General features: G+C 40.7%; 1 protein-coding gene and 2 long non-coding RNA genes across 3 annotated transcripts; 2 read left to right on the top strand and 1 right to left on the bottom strand.

Annotated features, from left to right (window-relative positions):
* Positions 1–276: 276 nt before the first annotated feature.
* LOC307033247 lies at positions 277–4,986 on the bottom strand. Its single transcript, XR_013806432.1, has 4 exons — positions 4,572–4,986; positions 2,856–3,050; positions 1,332–1,492; positions 277–509 (listed from the first exon to the last, which is right to left on the bottom strand). It is a non-coding gene; the product is annotated as an uncharacterized lncRNA (long non-coding RNA).
* A 1,814-nt stretch (positions 4,987–6,800) lies between these two features.
* LOC307033942 (zinc finger BED domain-containing protein 4-like) lies at positions 6,801–9,305 on the top strand. The gene is made up of 5 exons (XM_079672577.1): positions 6,801–6,944; positions 7,253–7,379; positions 7,589–7,725; positions 7,809–8,874; positions 8,972–9,305. Exons 1-5 carry the CDS (start codon positions 6,840–6,842, stop codon positions 9,295–9,297), a joined length of 1,761 nt encoding a protein of 586 aa, XP_079528703.1. The 5' UTR covers positions 6,801–6,839; the 3' UTR covers positions 9,298–9,305.
* An 8,979-nt stretch (positions 9,306–18,284) lies between these two features.
* Positions 18,285–20,628, top strand: LOC307033248. Its single transcript, XR_013806433.1, has 3 exons — positions 18,285–19,023; positions 19,301–19,357; positions 20,153–20,628. It is a non-coding gene; the product is annotated as an uncharacterized lncRNA (long non-coding RNA).
* Positions 20,629–21,144: the final 516 nt, after the last annotated feature.

The following is a 21,144-nucleotide window of genomic DNA, read 5'->3' on the forward strand; positions in this document are numbered from 1 at the left end:
AGGAGTCAGGCCGGAGGAGAGAGCAGGAGTCAGCCCGGAGGAGAGAGCAGGAGTCAGGCCGGAGGAGAGAGCAGGAGTCAGCCCGGAGGAGAGAGCAGGAGTCAGGCCGGAGGAGAGAGCAGGAGTCAGCCCGGAGGAGAGAGCAGGAGTCAGCCCGGAGGAGAGAGCAGGAGTCAGGCCGGAGGAGAGAGCAGGAGTCAGGCCGGAGGAGAGAGCAGGAGTCAGCCCGGAGGAGAGAGCAGGAGTCAGCCCGGAGGAGAGAGCAGGAGTCAGCCCGGAGGAGAGAGCAGGAGTCAGGCCGGAGGAGAGAGCAGGAGTCAGGCCGGAGGAGAGAGCAGGAGTCAGCCCGGAGGAGAGAGCAGGAGTCAGGCCGGAGGACACAGGAGTGAGGAAGAGAGTGAACTCAGTGTCAGTCTCGGTGGTAAGAGGTACAGACAAGTCTGATCCTGGGTCTGCGGCCATTTCTGCCTGTGTGGTACAAGGGCCCTCAGGTTCAACTGCCAAAGTCACTATTGAGAAGAAAAAAAAGTAGACGCATGGTGAGTAAATGACCAAGTATAATCCGCCATATACATTTATAATCTGAGTAATTACAGCTAAAAATGAAACAGCGGAACATCAGTGATTCTGTGTTACAATGGCGTTTGTTAGCGACCAGGAAATGACACCAGTAAGGACAAACAGATGAGAATGCTGCGTGGGGTCTGGGTGCCGTGTTGGCGGGACGTTGGGGGGCTCGCTGCTCCGCCCTTTGAGGCTCGAGGAGCAGACAGTGTGAGCTGGATTACTGGTGTTGTTTCCTGGTTGCTGTGTGGGGTCTGCGAGACAGCGAGGAACTCAGCCTGAGCGCACACACACACACACACACTCACAGCCAGGCTGTGAGTGTGTGTGCGTGTGTGCGTGAGGAGATCCGCGGAGCCTCGGCTGAGAAAAGATAAGGCTGAGTGAGTGTGTGTGAGCCGGTACGTCACTATGCCCGTTACGTCACTATACTCAGGAAGATTTTTTTTTGAAAAAGAGCAGCATAGACAGGTATTTTCTGTGTTAGAGTTTTACTCGCTACAGGGTGTACTTTGAGGGTTTGTGACTCTGCAGACCGTTTACATGCAGGAAAAGCTTCATAACACACAAGGGGACGGGTAATAACCAGAAAAGCATGACATGGGCCCTTTAACTGACAAAACAAGACATAACGACATATTTGTACTACTTGGTAAACAGTGATTCACATTTTTTTACATTTAAAACCAGATAACTGAGCAACTAATTTACAAAACATGTTAACAGATAAATTGCTGAAATATAGCATGCAGATTTGTATACTTTACCATTAATTAGGCTTTCGTAAATCCTCTTTATGGTAACAAGTGCATTGTTACCATCTTCTGTCTCGATTTGCCATGGACAGATGCAATCGGCAAAAACCATTTGTGCCTCTCTTGGCAAGAAGGAGGATGGGACGCCGATCTAACATTTTCCATTTGTGAAGCTGGAACACAATGGACACAAAAAAACAAGAAATATTATGTACACAACAGTTCTAAACATTTTCACACACCTGAAGCCATTATAACTCCATTTATTTTGCATAAGTGAAAAATGCACTGATGTGATACGTGTGCACATTGAGGAAGGCACCCCACAATTAACCAGGTGTGATTTTAGACCCCTTTTAGGGGAGCCCCTAAAAAAGAACTGTAAAAAAAAAAGAAGTTTATCGAGCTCGGGTTCACTTTGAGTTTTTTTTACATGGGCATAGTTATTTTTATATGGGTTAGGGATGCCAGCGATTATTCTATTTTTCGAATATTCGTTACAGTCTCCATAATCGAAAATTATTTTTAAAATTCGATTTTATTTATATATATTTTTATTATTATTTATGTATTTCTTTTTTTTCCTGGCTTAGTTTCAATTCGGCGGCGAATAATCAATTAATATTCGCCAGGGCTGTCCGATTTTGATCATGGTCAGTTTCTGGCATGCCTAATATTTGTCCATTTAATTCTCACATTCAGATATCTGAATAAGCTACATTTAGCTTTGAAACATGTCAGCAAGCTATAACCTATATCATTTCAGGTTCAAAGTTCCGCATTAACAGCACTTCAGATGTAAAGCTGGTGTTACAGGGGAATTTTTAAATGACTGTTCGAACACGGCTCAAAGTCAGAGACTCTGGTAAGCTTAATGAAAGTGCTTTTAAGGGCCTCTTTATTAATACTAACTCTTTCCAGGTCTTGATTGTCTTTCAAGCACTATATTAATATGGGCTGGTTTTGATTCTGTGACATTCTTGGTTTTACCATTTATTCAAAAATGTATATGATATTTCATTTATTTTACTTTTGGAAACCATAGTCACATAATTATGTGTTTTCCATACTATGAAGTTCCAAAATAAAATATAAAACACCAAAATGCAGGTTTTTTTGTAAGATATAATTAGAAAAACATGTACATTGAAGCTCTGATTCTAGGAATTACCACTGGCCTGAACTATGTTACTTCTGGTTAAGAAATAATGTTTTACTAAAACTGGGTGCTTGCAAGTACAAACACTATCTAACATCAGTTCGAAAAAATGTGTTATGCCTTTACAGCTTTAAATACAACGGTGACAACAATTTTGCTTAACACATTACATGAAGTGCAGTAATCGTGCACTAGTCTGTACTTCTCACATAAACTTACTTAAGAAATTAGGATTATTTTTAAAAAGTAAATGAGGGCGACTGTTGGAAAGTATAAATCAATTCAGTAATTTAACAATTTGTATAAAAAGATTAAGATCAGGGATTATTTACACACTTTTTTATGATAACTGACATCTGCAAGAGAAAAAAGCTTACCAGTAAATGTGTCGAGTCATACACTTTGTTGACACTGTGGTTTTTCTGTTGCGTGGCCTTCCACTCCTGTGCAACCTTTTCTTTTTGCTTGGAGAGTTTCTCTTTGTAGGGTTGGATGGCACCACATTGTTTGCATTTTTTACTTGCTACTCCTATGCTTTGCCTGCATGTCTGGCACACTTTTTGAGTAGGCATCTGTAACAGAAACACAGATAATGTCAGGGAATACCAAAAATAAGAATACTATACTACAAATGTTTACAGGATTCATGTATTTTATTATATCGTGAAAAATCTTGTTAAAACAATGAACTCATGTTTTTTTATCTTTTAGATAGGATGAACAAAAATCACAAGAGTAAGGAAAACAATGTTATACAGAGTCAGTCACATGTTTAAATTGACTGTTATGGACAACCCTAATCTGTAAATATCTGGTTGATCCAAAAGTTGATGCTCCATCATCACAGAAAATAATACTAAAATCATCATTAGCAGGGGTGTATTGCTAATTCTATAAGTTCTGCACGTGTGCACGCGCAGTTGTGGCTTGTTTTGAAGCTTATGTAACTACTGTCAATTAACACTCCAGCCAGAATCAACAAAGAATGGTCATTTATTAAGTCTGCATTATTGAATAAATGTGTGATTCTTACAGTAAATGCTGCACACAGCTGCGTGATAGTTAAGTGATCAGTGAAGGACCTTTATAAACTAACTCCCTCCTGCTGAGGTACAAAGGTTACTATATAAAAAGTGTGCACATGTATTTAGTATCCTATCCATGTGAATATGTTTTAAGTGGGGGTGGACCTCATGTCCTCTAGGGGGGTCCGGAGGCCCCCGTGAAGTTAAACGCATCAATCTTGTGCACTTGAGGGCAAAATTAACTAAATCTATGGATACATCTGTCAACACCCATATGAAACTTAACTGTATACATTTCAATAATAAAAAAAATGATAAGAATAATACTTTTTTTAAATGTATCTTTGTGCATATTTAACTATTTACTGTTTTGTTTTTTTATGCATTTGTTGTATGTCCAATAGTATGAATTGTAATGATTTCATCGATGTTTTAGATTCATTCGATTTTTTTTAGGGTGCTGTGTGACGTTGAACCTGCGACCTGCAACCTGTGACCTATGAACCTGTATTTGTATACTACCAAAGGAGCTATTGAACCTAAGAACTTGAATTTCCGACTCCTATTGTGGAACATTACAATAATATAAAAGTGTGCCTTGGAAATATGTATTTCCATATATGGTGACCAAACTGTTTCAGACCCACTGAGATAACTTAGACTAAAGTTAACTGTGTAAACATTACATTAGGTACATTAGCCTCTTAGCCTATCCGTTATCATAGCTAGCTAGCACCAGATGCTAACAACCATCCCCGTTTTAGGTGCCGGAGCGGTGTTCCGGCAGTATTACACCCCTGGTCACTCTTCACTTAATAGATAAATAGTATTTAATATAGTTATAAAGAATGTGACGTTTGATAACATTTGGATCAACCGCATGAACCGATGGATCACATAACTTCCATGCTCACGTTAACGTTAGCTGATTCTACTTTTGGCTAATTTAGCTTTGCTATCATTATTCCTAGGTAAACATAGTAATCTTAGTCACTGTACTAGACGACAAAATAAAACAACATAATACATATCCCAAAATGAATATACTTTTGATATCTGACTACTCACGTTTATTAGCTTGTCTGGGAAATAAATGGATGTTGTCTGATGCAGTGACGAGTCCAAAACCCCGGTGAGTTAGCATTTGACCACTTCCGGTTCCCTCGCGTCAGAACCAATGAGATTTCTCCATAGGATTTGGGAAAATAGCTCGAAATAAGGTCTGTGGTCGACACAAATTTAAGAGGCGGATCACGTTTTGTTCTACGACAGAAAGCCGTGATTTTTGAAGAGTGTACGTGTCTGAAAAACGATGGTTGTTAACAGAAGTTGTCGAGGACGTTGTACGTCATTACGCCGCCTCCCGTTGATTTAAAACGCGCCCGTGGGTCGTAAAGGTATACAGGCTGACGCACCCGTTGATTGAAAACGCTGCTCTGGGTCGTATTAATGGGTCGGAAAACGAGGAAAACAATCGACCTATTTGGTCGTATTAGTTGGAGGACTTGTTGGTTTCCATCTTATGCTTTGTAAGTTTGTTTCGTAACGGAAGAAATTTAAATATATTTATAAAACTGACAAGTCAGATCAAGCAATCTGATTGGTCGATAGCGTTTTTGCGGACCTCTTTGATTACAGATTTGAAAACATCGTTGCTTGCTTTAACAGTAGCACAATTCATTATGTTAAACCTTCAAAAGTATCTAGATATCCCTGCCCTAATGCCAAAGGAACTGCACACTGAATATGTTTTGCCGTTTGATGTCTATGTCTGGACCGCTGCGTCAAAAAGGAGGGCTTCTGCCCCGTTACTTCTCTCCGCTGCTTTATTGTTCCAGTATGAAAAGCAAACTGCAGGCAGTTCGCTTTTGTCAGGGTTTATAAGTTAGTTTCTCCAGCAAGAGAAAGGTGATGATGAACCACCCGGCACTTCTTCTCTGCGTTTTCCGGACCTGGATCTGATCCTGAAAAACTCTGGTAAGTACTTCATATAATTATTAAATGTTGTATGTTAAACAACCTCTGTGTATATTGTGTATTAGCACTATCATTCATAATTATTTTTAAGTTTTGGGGAGACTGTTAACTAATGTTGAAGTACTTTAGTTTATAAAGGTTTGGAGTCTCACACAGTGTCTGTGAAGGTGTGTGTGAAAACACTGAAACACAGAAACACTGAAAAACTGAAAAAACTAAAGTGACTTGCTCAATTCATTTGTGAGGGATCTGTGAGGAACAGGACAACAGCTGCACTACTGATATGTTGTATACCAGCCATTGAGGGTGGACAAGTTTCCTACCACTTAAGTTTCAAATAATTGCGTTAATTACTTATGGTAAAGCATTTGAACATTATTTTGTGTCACACGTTCATTATTAAGTTGATGTATAACTGTATAGTATCTTAATTATTTAAAATATAAGGTATCTAAAAATGGCAACCGTATTTTCAGTTTTGGCAACCAAAAGCTGATGCCTGGTTGCCAGCCTGGCAACCACTTTTAAAAGTTAGCGTTGAGCCCTGTCTTTATATACCTGTTACACGTTATTTAAACCACTGGTTTACAGGGTGTCTGGGGACACCCGAGAGTTAAAACCGAAAACAGGAACACACCCTTCTCTGATTCTGCATCAAGACAGCAGACTCGTTAAAACACCAACTATAGCTTCATCGGACATATTCACCATGACATCTAGAAAACACAGCTGTCAGCAGTGAGCTCTCTACAGTCTCAAATATTTACAGGTAAGAACATGTTTCTACTTTATTGAGGAAATATATCTTACTGCTGCTTCCTGTTTCTCTCCTGTTGAACCTCTTAGAGAACGAGCACCACATTAAACTAAAATAAGAGAACGAGTTGGCACGGTTGAAGTTAAAAGCATCAATCTGGTGCACTTTGAGAGCAACAGAAGAGATCTATGGATACATCTCTCAACACCCGTATGAAACAGAACTGTAAGCAGATTTACTTTTTCTTTATCGATATTTTACAAATCAGTCCCCTTTTAAACTTTATTCTTGTTTATTAATAACAACTTTTTTTTATACTATAAGAGAACAGATGAAAATCTATTCTCTTATTTTTGTATAGCTATAATGATCATATAAAGGTGTTACCTCACTGAGCTGAGGTTATCAGAGCCGCTCAGTCTTTCAGGAGAGAGCTCTCTAAAGCTCCCCACTCCCCAAAGCACTGTGCCGAGAGCCCAAGAGTGAAACCCCGTATTGGTGCGTGTATTGCTTTAAGAACTAATCACGTGACCGATACAGGAAGTGTATCGGTTGAATTTGTTGCGCCAAAGTGTGTTTATAAGGTATCAAACTGCATCAACATGTCGTCGGTTTGTTGGATGGAGTTTTGCTGTTGCGTTATAATGGATCGTTCAAGGAAGTTTTCCCCAGTGTGGAATAATTTTGATCTTCTGACGCCAAACAAGGTAAATCTTTTTCTCCTTTGAGCACTGTTTACTGTTAGTTTTTCCATTATATACCATATGTTTTTTGGGTGGCACATTGCATTCACTTTGTCGTTAAAACGTCACCTGTGATACATATGATAGTCAGTGAAATAGCCTTACAGTTGCTTTATTCATATTATCTTGTTATTACGAGATCCTGATAGATACCCTATGTCATTGTCATTTTTCTTTGACAAGTGAATGCAGTGCGCCACCTTAGTTTTTACTCTGTTCTGGTAAGTGGTTTGAATAGTTTTCTGATAAATTAAATTTGTATGTCATTGTAGGTGAAGTGTCGGCTCTGTTCTACGGAGCTATCTTACATCAATAAGAGCACTTCATCAATGCTGAGGCATTATAGAGCTCGGCATGGTGGCGATGAAGAATCAGCAGATACCCGTGAGAATACCCCAGGTATGTTGACATGTTCTCCTTATTAACTTTACAGCCCTGGTGGTCTAGTGGGTAAGATTCAGAGCTCACTCCCCAGTGACCTCGGTTCAATTCCCGATCAGGGAAGTTTTCCTCTATTGCATTTCTCTGCTAGATTAACATTGTTTGTAAAAAAAAATAATACAGACCTTAAATAAGCTTTTAACGAAATATTTCCTTTTGGCTTGCAGTTCCTAAGCAAGCAGTGGAAGAGGCAGTGGTCAACATGATCATCAAAGACTGTCAGCCACTCAGCTTGGTTGAAAATGAGGGATTCAGGGAGCTCTTGAAGCTCATCATACCCTCGTATGTTCTACCAAGCAGGAAGGTATGTTTAAGAAAGGTTATTATTATGTTTTTGTACTATATAACTATATTTTGGTATAAGAATATTTGTATGGTTATTTTCAGACCATCAAGGATTTGGTGAGCCAGAGGTATGAGAAGGAAAAGGAGAAAACAAAAAAGGACCTCCAGAGCGCCGTTGCTTTTAGTTTAACAGCTGATATGTGGACATCCATGAATATGGAGGCATATCTAGCGGTTACTTGCCACTATGTGGACAAAGAAAGCCATGAACTCCATACGTCAGTCTTGGGAGTGCAGCATTTTCCTGAAAAACACACTGCTGAAAACATGGCCACAGTTAAAAAGAGCCTCATGGAGGAGTGGGGCATAGCTGCAAAGGTCAGGTGTCTTGTCACTGATGCAGCAGCAAACATGATTTCATGTGCTCGGATGCTGCAAATACGCCATACCATTTGTATAGCCCATACCATGAATTTAATGGTGAGGAAATCATGTGATCAGGTCGAAACACTTACAGAAATACGCAACAAAACACGACAAATAGTGACGCACTTTCGATCGAGCACTACTGCCAAAGAGAAGCTCACTCAAATACAGCAGCAGCTGGGAACACCGGTCCATAAATTAATCAATGAGGTGCCAACAAGATGGAATAGCACCTACCACATGTTTGAAAGAATGGCTGAGCAGAAGGAGGCAGTCTGGGTGTCACTGGCCTCATTAAAAAGGGACATCGCTCCACTGACTATGGAAGACTGTGAAACCATTGAAGAGATGCTCAGGGTGCTTGCTCCTTTTGATCAAGCAACAACTGAACTCTCTGAGGAAAAAAGAGTCTCTGGGTCAAAGGTTATTCCCATGCTGAAAATGGTCCACGTTGAGCTTCACCGTCAAGCGTCAACGGTGAGAAAAACAGCTGCTAAACAGCTTGCAGAAAATCTGAGAAAGCGGCTAACAGAATGCATCTCTAGCATGGAATCACTCAGTGTGATGACACTGGCAACACTTTTGGATCCTAGGTTCAAAACAATTGGATTCGTCAGCTCACTGAAGGCAACTGAAGCTGTCAAAAGACTGAAGTTGGAGTGTGCTGACCAAATGAGGAGCCAAGAGCCTGACCCAGCAGAAGAAGGGCCTAGCTCTTCACATGGATCAGAACCCAGTTCAGGTATGAAAACACATTTCTTTCTGTTTATTTGTATATTTCTGTGGCACTTTGTCATGTGATAATATACTTGTGATTATTATTATAATATTTTTTTTAGGGCACAATCTCTGGGAAACATTTGACATGGAGGTTGAGGAGAACAAGAGGACCTCTAATGCCACAGCTGATTCGAAACTAGAAGTCCAACGCTACCTGGCAGAAAGCAACTTACCCAGAAAACAAGACCCATTGCAATATTGGAAGAGCAACAAAAGAGCGTATCCACACCTTCATGAACTTGCACTGAAATGTCTCTGCTCACCATGTTCATCTGTGCCGTGTGAGAGAGTATTTTCTAAGGCGGGGGAACTGGTATCAAAGAGGAGAAATCGCCTTGGAGCAAAGACACTACAAAAGCTGTTGCTCCTCAATAAAAATGCATAAACAAATCACTTCTCAAGTATTTTATTTCATATGATTGAACAGTTAAGTTAATAAAATTGTGTACATAAGTCACAAATTGTAACTCTGAATTGTAACTCAAATTTGCTAAATTTTACATACCAACTCAGTTTAGCATTTACACAAACAAGGAATTTCTTTACCTGCAATGATTTTCTAACAACTGCAGGGGGCACTATTGGGTGACCGGCGCAGTATCAATACAGTGCCGACACAGTTTGTATAGTGTGTCAATACACTCCTTGAGGTATCATTATCCCATCACTAAACCACACAGAGCTGATGTCAACATATGCTCAGTCATTACTTTTGTGATACAGGACATGCTGGAACACATCCTCTTTCTCCCTTGCAAAGTGTCACTCTGTGAGAAGTCATGTTGTCCTGTTTGCATTTTTAAAAGTCTTCACTGACATTGAGAGCAGTGCACTTGAGCCAACAAGGAGAGCCATACGCTGCAAACACTGTATTTGCAGGGAAAGTCTTAACAGCTAAACAACAACTAATATTCATTTCAACATAGAGAAGTTATAGTAAACATAAACTGCTATTATATTGTCTGCTATATTGATACCTTAGACCAGGGGTGTCAAAGTCAAGGCCCGGGGGCCAAATGCGGTACGCAAACCATTTTGAATCGGCCCTCACTCAATTAAAAAAGTATAATGTCTTAAGGAGAATAAACTTATGCTTGTCTTATATTGTACTTCTTGAATATATGTGTTCAAATATATTACACAGTATTCATCAGTGGCGGCTGGTGGAAAATATTTTTGGTGGGGCTATGGAAATGGTGACAAAACCATACTAGGGCATTTAAAATCAGGAGACTAAATACGAACGTGTGTGTGTGTGTGTGTGTGTGTGTGTGTGTGTGTGTATGTGTGTATGTGTATGTGTGTGTGTCATAGCCTACTTGCCAACCCTCCCGATTTTCGCCGATTTCTGACAAAATCAGATTTACTCACGACTGTTTCCACTCGGACTTTAATACAGTGTTACATTCCTTATTGGGCTAGGCCAGGGAACCAAAGGGAAATAACACGACCAGAGTCGGATTGGTATTAATTATAAGTGTTTATTTAAAACAGCTGTAAACAAAATGGCAGGCAAGCAGCCTGAAACAAACAAAAGGGCCAAAAGGGCACCGGTTGACAAATACCCAAACAAAAGGAGGACTCTAAGAAAGGAGTCTAAAGACATACAGGGAAAATAAATACTACTTTACTAAATAAAGAATGAAACAAAACCTCACTTTAAAAGTGGTACAACTAACCGAGGGTAGTGATGGCAGTTTGACACTGAAGCTTCGAACGGAGCTTCAACCCTGGACTTCCTATTCCATAGAAGCAGTGCTTCGAAGCTTGCTTCAAATCACGTGACATGTGACGTCCGAACCAGCAACTGCTTCATTTCCTGAATGAATCAACTCACTGGTTCGCCGTCCAATCAGGTGATTCAATGCACTGCCTCGTCTCGGTTCTGACAGGTGACAGTTTCAAATTTGAGCGCTTCAACACTTTATAACCTCTCTAAACAATGCGCAATGAGTGGGTTGTTGTCGGAGTTTGCATTGTTGCTGTTGAGTTGTTGTTGGCATTGCATTGGATCATTATAGCAAGCCAGGAAGAAAAATAGATCGTTCTGGCTCGTGATACACTTCGAAATGTGGAGAAGTTGTGAACAAAAAGACAATCAGGAATATAAAAACACTTCGATGGTCTAAGGAATTGATAGCCCAGTGGATAGAGCCGGCGGCTAGGATGCGGCGATATCCTCCGCGCAGCTGGTTCAAAGCTTGGAATAGTTCAACTTTTAATCATTGCTTTTCAACTTTAATACTTTAATAACTGATAAAAGGCCGTTTCCGCCCAAAAAAATGTCAAGCACTCTCTAGTCTCTTCTCAATAACCCAATACACACTATTATCAATCTTTAATTGCAAATAGAACATGATATTCAGTCTTAGTGTGTGTGTGTGTGTCTCGAATATTTTTCAAGGCAAAGATACGTTAAACCCACTGCAGCCTTGCACTTCGCCAGGAGAGGTCGCTGTAACTGAAGCTTCGAGAAATGAACCTATTTCCGACACAATTGTCCAAGTGGTTCGACGCTTCATTCAAAGCTTCATTTTGCCATCACTAACCGAGGGAGTCTACACAAAACACAGCTAAACTAAAGGCAACAGTCACAAAATCCTAACTACTCTAAACACTAACTAATCACACACGTTTAACCCCAGAACACAGAGCAAGTAGCGAGAGGCATCTGTCCACATACAGAGCCTCCAGAATGACGATTGTCCCCAAGCTTTGTAGTCATCTCCAACAGGTGTGCGCCGGCTGTGCGCTGCGATTGGAGTGCGTCGGCCGGCGTGCTCCAATCGCAATCTTCAGGGGCGGACCAGGAGATGGCAGCCAATGCCGGGAGGGCAACCGCACAGCTCATTTACATAGAACACACACAGCTGAAAACACTCAGACGACCAGGAAGGCAGCAGCCGTAACATACAGATACACCATTGTTTGGTTTCCATGGCGCGTCTCTTTAGCAGCGCGCGCAACTCAAAGTCTGAGAGGGTGAGGAAGATGAAAACTGAAAAAGAATCGACAACTCGACCCTCTGATCACTCCTTTCCTGTAAAATACAGGTCCAGCCCACACATATGCTCCATGGTGCCACAGGCATTGCCCTTACAACTACAATAAGCATGTAAATGTTAATCTACAGCTCCGGCGATCCACTAGCACCGGAGTCTACACCTGCAGACGCAGCCATCCCCCACTGTAGCGTCACCTTGGATACGAGTCTAAACAGACACACAGGCCAGGGCGCCCTTTGAGCATCAGATCTGACGACGCTGATTGGCTGAATTTATGTTTCGGCGGCATAGTTTACAGATAGCAACAGTCAGCTTGTTGGTTGCAGCTGCTCTGGCTGAGGGCTCATTTCTACCGCCCGGACGAGAGAGGGTAATGATGCACGCTGCGGCCAGGCAGGAAACATGTGACTTATCAGTAACTTTAGACATCGTAAAACTATTTTAAACAAGATTTTATTGTAGATTATACATTTTACTGATACCAACTATATAATATTTACCTTGTTCTTTAAAAAATAAAAATAAATTTTAAAAAATTGGAAATATATTTGTTTATGAATTTTTAATTTTTAATGACAATCAAACATGTGGGAAGAGGGGGGGCGGCGCCCATAGCGCCCCTATGGACCGGCCGCCACTGGTATTCATGTGTTAATAAGCCACATTTTCAAATAAATTCAGTCAGTTAAAGTTGAAAACATGTTCTAACAAATCTAAGTTGTTAAGAAAAAAGCCTATAACTGAACTTATGAGGCAATATACCTCTAGTGAGCGGCACCCAGAATATCTTTCTGTATGTGGCCCTCGGTGAACAAAGGTTGGACCCCCCTGCCTTAGACATTACTCTTTTTATTTTTGGTTGGATGGAAATTAGAGTGAACTGAATTCAAATCACAAGAAGAGAAGAATCACTATAGAATGGTATCAACATGTAATCAGCTGCATATCTGTGATCTTCTTGTTTAAAACATATCACACATAAAGTTGAGGTACTTGTACATTTCCTGAGTATTTCCATGTTATGCTACTCAACTGCATTTAAAAGGGAAATAATGTAATGTCTTTCCTCTACATTTATTTAACAGCTTTAGCTATTCTTTTAACAAAATGCTTCTCTAAAAATTAAATTACTCTGGTTAGTAGCTGCACTACTGAGATGACATTATACAATTTTAAAAGAAAAATCTCAAACATGTGGTTTAACAGGTTGTGGTCAGTCCTGTAGTTCCTGTGAGCATGAGAAGTGTTTCCCCTTTTAGAGGATGATAACATGCTCCCTCCCTTCAGGGAACAAGGAGACGTTTCTTTGCTCTGTGTCAAGACATAAAGACATACTCCTCTGTCGTTTGGTGATGGGAGAAAGAGAGAGCATCATGAGGTTAGTCACTTTTCCACTTGTGTCTTGTTTATTTTGTGTTGAGCAACGTCTCCTCCTTGTTAACCTTCAATGTAAGTCTTTCAAAAGCCTCTTGGATCAGCCTCTTCACAATCTGAACACAGTTTTTCTGAGAAACTCATGAAAAGTGACTTTTTAGAAATACAGACATGTGATGGTCTTATAGAACATGATGTATGGCTTCAGATCCAAACAACAGTATTACATTGAGTTAAAGCAGTCACATGATATTCAATTTCACAGCAGAACATGCTGAATTCTCTTTGAAAAATACCTACAAAGTTTAATAAAGTGTACATTATACCAGAGTATTTGATCCAAAAACATCCTAAACAATGTTTCAAACCAGTAAGAAACATTTCCCCACAATATGTGGAACATTTCAAATATTTGAAAGAGTTGAAACATCTACAGCAGGAACATGCGTCTGACAGCTAACATGTCATTGCACCACATTTTACTGCACTGTCAGTACTGCTGTCAGGAGCTTCTTTCTTTTTAGATATACCAGGGGTTTTCAAAGTGTGGGTAGGTGAGCCTCCCCTCAGAGAAGATAAGAACAGCCGCACTCCCCCTCCCAATTATTATTGCTGTTATTATTATTATTATTATTGTTGTTGTTGCTATAATGCAGGGGTATTCAATTGCATTTCAAAGAGGTCTAGTAAGAGAAAACGCTTCGCGTCGGGACGAACCACGCCCCTTAGCTGTGATATAATGAGCATATACCACGGCCTGTCGTGAACTATTGCTTAAATATATAAATATATATAAATATATATATATATATAAGCTTTATTTTTGTCATGTGCAATGTCTTTTTTGTGAGGTTTGACAACATGAGTTCCTGACAGAGGTTATCACATCAGGTGCACATTGGTACGGAGAAGTGCTCAGATGTCAAAAAGCCCCAGAGTGTAGGAATACTCTGTTAGTCAAATGTAATGTTTTGACTCAAATAAAAGTATTCTCATCAAAATATAGTGAAAGTAGCGACAGTAAAAGTAGTCATTGTGCAGATTGGTCCATTTCAGAATAATAGATATGATATGTTTTATAATGATTGATCATGAAAATGTTCTCAAAGCTGGTAAAGGTGCAGCTAGTTTGAATGACTTTGTATACTGCAGGGTAGCTTGTGGATTTACTCCAGGTGGAACTAAAGTCTGATTTAACACTTGATTATATTTCACATCATTCATCCACATCTGTGAAGTAACTAAAGGTATTAAATACATGTAGTGGAGTCAAAGTACACCATGTACCTCTGAACTGTAGTGGAGTAGAAGTACACCATGTACCTCTGAACTGTAGTGGAGTAGAAGTACACCATGTACCTCTGAACTGTAGTGGAGTAGAAGTACACCATGTACCTCTGAACTAGTGGAGTCAAAGTACACCATGTACCTCTGAACTGTAGTGGAGTAGAAGTACACCATGTACCTCTGAGCTGTAGTGGAGTCAAAGTACACCATGTACCTCTGAACTGTAGTGCAGGAGAAGTACACCATGTACCTCTGAACTGTAGTGGAGTAGAAGTACACCATGTACCTCTGAACTGTAGTGGAGTAGAAGTACAACATGTACCTCTGAACTGTAGAGGAGTAGAAGTACACCATGTACCTCTGAACTGTAGAGGAGTAGAAGTACACCATGTACCTCTGAACTGTAGAGGAGTAGAAGTACACCATGTACCTCTGAACTGTAGTGGAGTAGAAGTACACCATGTACCTCTGAACTGTAGAGGAGTAGAAGTACACCATGTACCTCTGAACTGTAGAGGAGTAGAAGTACACCATGTACCTCTGAACTGTAGTGGAGTAGAAGTACACCATGTACCTCTGAACTGTAGAGGAGTAGAAGTACACCATGTACCTCTGAACTGTAGAGGAGGAGAAGTAGACCATGTACCTCTGAGCTGTAGTGGAGTCAAAGTACACCATGTACCTCTGAACTGTAGAGGAGTCAAAGTACACCATGTACCTCTGAACTGTAGTGGAGTCAAAGTACACCATGTACCTCTGAACTGTAGTGGAGGAGAAGTACACCATGTACCTCTGAACTGTAGTGGAGGAGAAGTACACCATGTACCTCTGAACTGTAGAGGAGTAGAAGTACACCATGTACCTCTGAACTGTAGTGGAGTAGAAGTACACCATGTACCTCTGAACTGTAGAGGAGTAGAAGTACACCATGTACCTCTGAACTGTAGAGGAGTAGAAGTACACCATGTACCTCTGAACTGTAGAGGAGTAGAAGTACACCATGTAGCTCTGAACTGTAGAGGAGTAGAAGTACACCATGTACCTCTGAACTGTAGTGGAGTAGAAGTACACCATGTACCTCTGAACTGTAGTGGAGTAGAAGTACACCATGTACCTCTGAACTGTAGTGGAGTAGAAGTACACCATGTACCTCTGAACTGTAGTGGAGTAGAAGTACACCATGTACCTCTGAACTGTAGAGGAGTAGAAGTACACCATGTACCTCTGAACTGTAGTGGAGTCAAACTACACCATGTACCTCTGAACTGTAGTGGAGTCAAACTACACCATGTACCTCTGAACTGTAGTGGAGTCGAAGTACACCATGTACCTCTGAACTGTAGTGGAGTAGAAGTACACCATGTACCTCTGAACTGTAGTGGAGTCAAACTACACCATGTACCTCTGAACTGTAGTGGAGTCGAAGTACACCATGTACCTCTGAACTGTAGTGGAGTCAAAGTACACCATGTACCTCTGAACTGTAGAGGAGTAGAAGTACACCATGTACCTCTGAACTGTAGAGGAGTAGAAGTACACCATGTACCTCTGAACTGCAGTGGAGTCAAAGTACACCATGTACCTCTGAACTGTAGTGGAGTCAAAGTACACCATGTACCTCTGAACTGAGATAACCATCATGTATTTCAGTAAACAGGACTAGCGGAAAGATAAGGATTGATTTGTATTATTTAATTATTTAAGCTTTCAACCAGTGGCTGATTAGGTATGAAAAACAGCCCTGGACTTTCAACGTCCTCTTCACCAATAAATCTGAATTCATCACAAATGTTCCACGTGGGTTTCAACATCCTCTCAACCCATGACTCTGAATGTATCACACCTTTTCCACGTACATTAGTAGATTTTAAAAACCTGAAAAGGACAGAAAGCTTCAACAACTGTGATTCTGAAATGAGATCAGCATCATGTCAGATAAAACATGATGATCTGCACTGAGGGGATATCATTCAATACTTCATTATACTTAAGTCCCTCAGACTTTAGATTTAAGTCACTTATTAAAGGCTGTAGCTTCTCTCCACTAACAATGGTGCATGATGGGAAACTCCTGACACTGATGTAATGATGTCTTTATGGAACATGTAAAAAAGCTTGAGTTGCTCAGACGTTCAAATGTTTTAGGGTTTAACGGTAATGCCAGAGACTTTTAAAACTTTTCTTCCAGTTAATAGTTGATTCCTACCACACCTGCAGTCAACATGGTGATGCTTGGGAATGATACTGAACAGTTGCAGACAGTGTGTGAAGGTGTCTGTATGTGTGTGTGTGTGTGTGTGTGTGTGTGTGTGTGTGTGTGTGTGTGTGTGTGTGTGTGTGTGTGTGTGTGTGTGTGTGTGTGTGTGTGTGAATGCTTCCTTGAGCAAGTCTCTGGGGTGTGAAAAGGTGAATGATGAGTTGTGAATGTAAAGAGCTGGAGGAGTCCTAAAGACTAGATGTAGAGTTAAATATAAATACAGTTTATTTACCACTTCAACTGAATCACAGAGAATCATCTGTATTATTCCACTTAAAAGTCTAACACAGTTTCAGTGTGATGCACCCCCCACATGTTGATCCAGTTAGCAGAACCTCAGACTGCTGCAGGAACACAACAACAGTGTGTGTTGAATTGTGTACATGTGTTTCTGTTGAGAGATGTTGCATGATGGGAAACTGTCAGCCTATAATCTAATAGATTATAGTCTTGTATTGTCATTACACAGTACAGGTACTATGAAATGGTGTTTCTGCATTTGACCCATTAGGAGCAGTGGGCGCCCGGGGAGCAGTGTAGCAGTGTCCCTTGCTCAGGGACACCTCGGTAGCACTTGGTCCTTCCGGGACTTGAACTGGTGACCTTCCAGTTGCCAAGCCAAGTCCCTATGGACTTCGCCACCACCGCCCACTAGATAAGAGTCCGGCAGTGGCTCACTCAGTAGGGGCTTGGACTGTGAGCCGTAGGGTCGCCGGTTCAAGTCCCCGACCAGACCTAAATATGGAGTGTGGACTGCTACTTGGAGAAGTCCCAGTTCACCTCCTGCCACGGCAGGGCAGGAGGTGAACTGGGACCTTGAGCAAGGCACCGGACATCCCCCTTCCCCCCCACTCCCATTGCTCCCAGGGCGCTGTACAATAGCTGCCCACTGCTCCTAGTACTAGACTCCTGGCACTAGGATGGGTTCAAAGCAGAGCACACATGTCACTGTGTGTGCTGTGTGCTCTGCATGTGTCCCCTCTTCTCCATGTCTCTTCTACATCAACATGTGTCCCCTCTTCTTCATGTCTCTTCTACATCAACATGTGTCCCCTCTTCTTCATGTCTCTTCTATATCAACATATGTCCCCTCTTCTCCATGTCTCTTCTACATCAACATGTGTCCCCTCTTCTTCATGTCTCTTCTACATCAACATGTGTCCCCTCTTCTCCATGTCTCTTCTACATCAACATGTGTCCCCTCTTCTCCATGTCTCTTCTACATCAACATGTGTCCCCTCTTCTCCATGTCTCTTCTACATCAACATGTGTCCCCTCTTCTTCATGTCTCTTCTAAATCAACATGTGTCCCCTCTTCTTCATGTCTCTTCTACATCAACATGTGTCCCCTCTTCTCCATGTCTCTTCTACATTAACATGTGTCCCCTCTGTGGGAAGAGACTCTGAACGTTTCAGGAACAAAGATTCTCTCTCTTTTTGTCCTGATGCATTTCTATAAAAAAGGAGCTGATCAGGTTTTGGACACTTTGTGATGTCAATTGAACAGCACATGCCCTCAGTTAATAATTCTCAGAGTGAATCATGTTTTCTGTTGAAGACTCACAGGAAAGATATTGGTAGTTATTTATTATTATATTGTGTTAATGTTTCAACTTCCTCTTGACCCATGAATCTGAATTCATCCCAAATGTTCCACGTGCATTAATAGATATTAAAAACCTGAAAAGGACAGAAAGCTTCAACAACTGTGATTCTGAAATGAGATCAGCATCGTGTCAGATAAAACATGAACTCTGCACTGAGGGGACATCATTCAATACTTCCTTATACTAAGTCCCTCAGGCTTTATATTCAAATCACTTATAACCTGATGTCTTATATGATTCTGTTTTCTTTAAGTTTGTCTCTTCTTGATCCAATGCACTTATTGTAAGTCGCTTTGAATAAAAGCGTCAGCTAAATGTAATGTATATTAAATTAGAACTATTTATTTAGTTCATACTATTTTTCAGAACACTTTTAGCTAGATATACTTGTTTTAAAGTAGTGGGGACATGTCCCCAGCATAAAGGACATCCTATAGAACCAGCAGCAGGCGTGGCTTTCTGAAAATCACTTCACTTCTCCGTAGGCCCACCCACCAAAAGCAGTCAGACGGCTCCATGTTCTTTATAAAGCAGCAGCAGTCTGCCTCCTGCACACAGCTGCTGGTCACCCACCAGACCAGGTAAGAACACTCTCCTCTGGCAGGAGCAGGACTCTGTGGAACAACCTGTTTGTTGATTTCTTTATCAGGTTTATTTTATAGGATTCATTTTGAGTTTATAGTCCATGTTTAGATTTAGGTTTATGTTTAGTCAACATGTCTCATTGTTCACTTGTTAAATTACAGTCACTCAAGTCTCGTCTCGTCTTGCACTGTCTGTCATTGCACCTCCTGTTTTATTTTGAACGTACCTTTCCCTTGTTGATAGTTGCCACCTGTGTCCCCTTAACTCTTGCAGATAGGCCTCGTCTCTCTCGTGTCGGCAAGAAGCAGCGTTCCAAGCCCAGAACCAACCGTATGTAGCCTTTTCCCTCAGCCAGGTTGACTTAGTTCTATGTTTTTGTAGTTTGCTTTTACTACGTATTGCCTCTTAGACTGATTTCTGTTGTACTTTGTTTGTTCTTGAAGTAAATACTTTTTTGATTTTGTAATCTTGTCCTAAGTCGTGCATTTGAGTTCAAGCATGTGTCACGTTCCTAACACTGTAAAATCTAGCATTTTAAAACGCACCTACTTCTTAACTCTTGATACAAAAATGCACATATATGTAAAATGTTCAATGTAATGTATTACTTCAGGTCATATATATATATATTTAAATTACCCTCTGGTTTACTTCATGTTGCTTGGTGCTTGGAGTCATGTCACCCTCGGTGTATCGGTAAGAGTGAGGGCACTTGTTTGTGTTAATGTCAATATAACATAACTCATATGTTTTGTTTTGAAAAAACTCTGTATAGTTGCACATGGGTGTGAATAGCTGTTTTTTGCTCTTTCGATATTTCCACCCACAAACAAGGATGTGATGTGGCTCTTCACTTCATGCTGTCCATTGACATGCCTAAGCACCAAAGCATTTATACATCCAGGAAAAGCATGTGTCAAAGTCATGGCCAAGGTGGATCAAAGCTATTTCAGAGGCAGATATATGATACACGAAACACAACATACACCGTTTACTATGATGCTATGTTTTTTCACCGTTTGTGTAATTCAAATGAAATCTGTTCCTGGCCCTGGAAAGGTTTTAATATAACATCTATCTCTTAAATCAGAATGTGACTGTGTTGTGCTCTGTGTGTCTGAGCAGGTCTTGCACAGCCATCGGGACGGCGGCAGGATATACACTTTCAGTGGATACTGTGCTACACCTTTTCCACCGACTGTTGCCCCTGGACACTCTGGGACTGCACTAGTCAGGAAGCATAACGGAACAGCTACAGGATCTGTTGGCGTCGTTACCTACGATCTCATGAACAAGGATACAAATCTGACAGCTGAGGAAATAGCTGTCATGTTTTCTGTGCCCTTTGATTTAAACCTGTACTCCAACTTGCATAGCCGTGGGAACATGTTTCAAATGGGGGGTGCTGTGGGGATGACACCAGGGCCGGTTTTGACCAATTTGGCCCTAGGAAAGATTTTAGCTGGCAATGAAAAACCTCTACAAAAGACCAATACACTACAAACAGAGAAACGTATTGATATGGTGGACAGCTTATAGAAAAAGGCTTCAAATTTATTTAGTATTGCATGAACATGTTTTAATTGGTGGGTGGACGTCACATCCTCTACGGGGGTCCGGGGGTAGCCCCCCGGGAAGATTTTTTTTTACATTTTAAAGTAAAATGCTTCAATCTGGTGCACTTTGAGCACCCAAACTAGAGACTGATCTAGGGGATACAACTCTAAAACACCCATATGAAAAAGATTGGTTTGCATTTTAATAATCAAATAAGTATGTGAACATATCCAATAACCTACCATAGCCAATAACAACTAAATGTAGGCTAACTTGTTTTATTTTTGTGGTTCATTTATATCTTATCTTATCAGTTAACATTTATTTATTTATGCATATTTTTAAATATCTCCAGTTTTAAACAATATTTTTGGTTTACTGTCCTATAGTATACATTAGAATGATTTGAAACCTGTTTTTATTTATCCTAATAATTATAAAGGAGTGCCTTGGAAATATTTGTTTACATAAATTGTGATCAAAACGTTTGAGACCCACTGAGATAATTTAGACTAAAGTGAACTATCTAAACCCTCAGATTCCTTTACCTCACTGTGCCT

The sequence above is a fragment of the Notothenia rossii genome (genome assembly GCF_949606895.1).
Source record: "Notothenia rossii genome assembly, chromosome: 3".
Taxonomy (NCBI): Eukaryota; Metazoa; Chordata; class Actinopteri; order Perciformes; family Nototheniidae; genus Notothenia; species Notothenia rossii.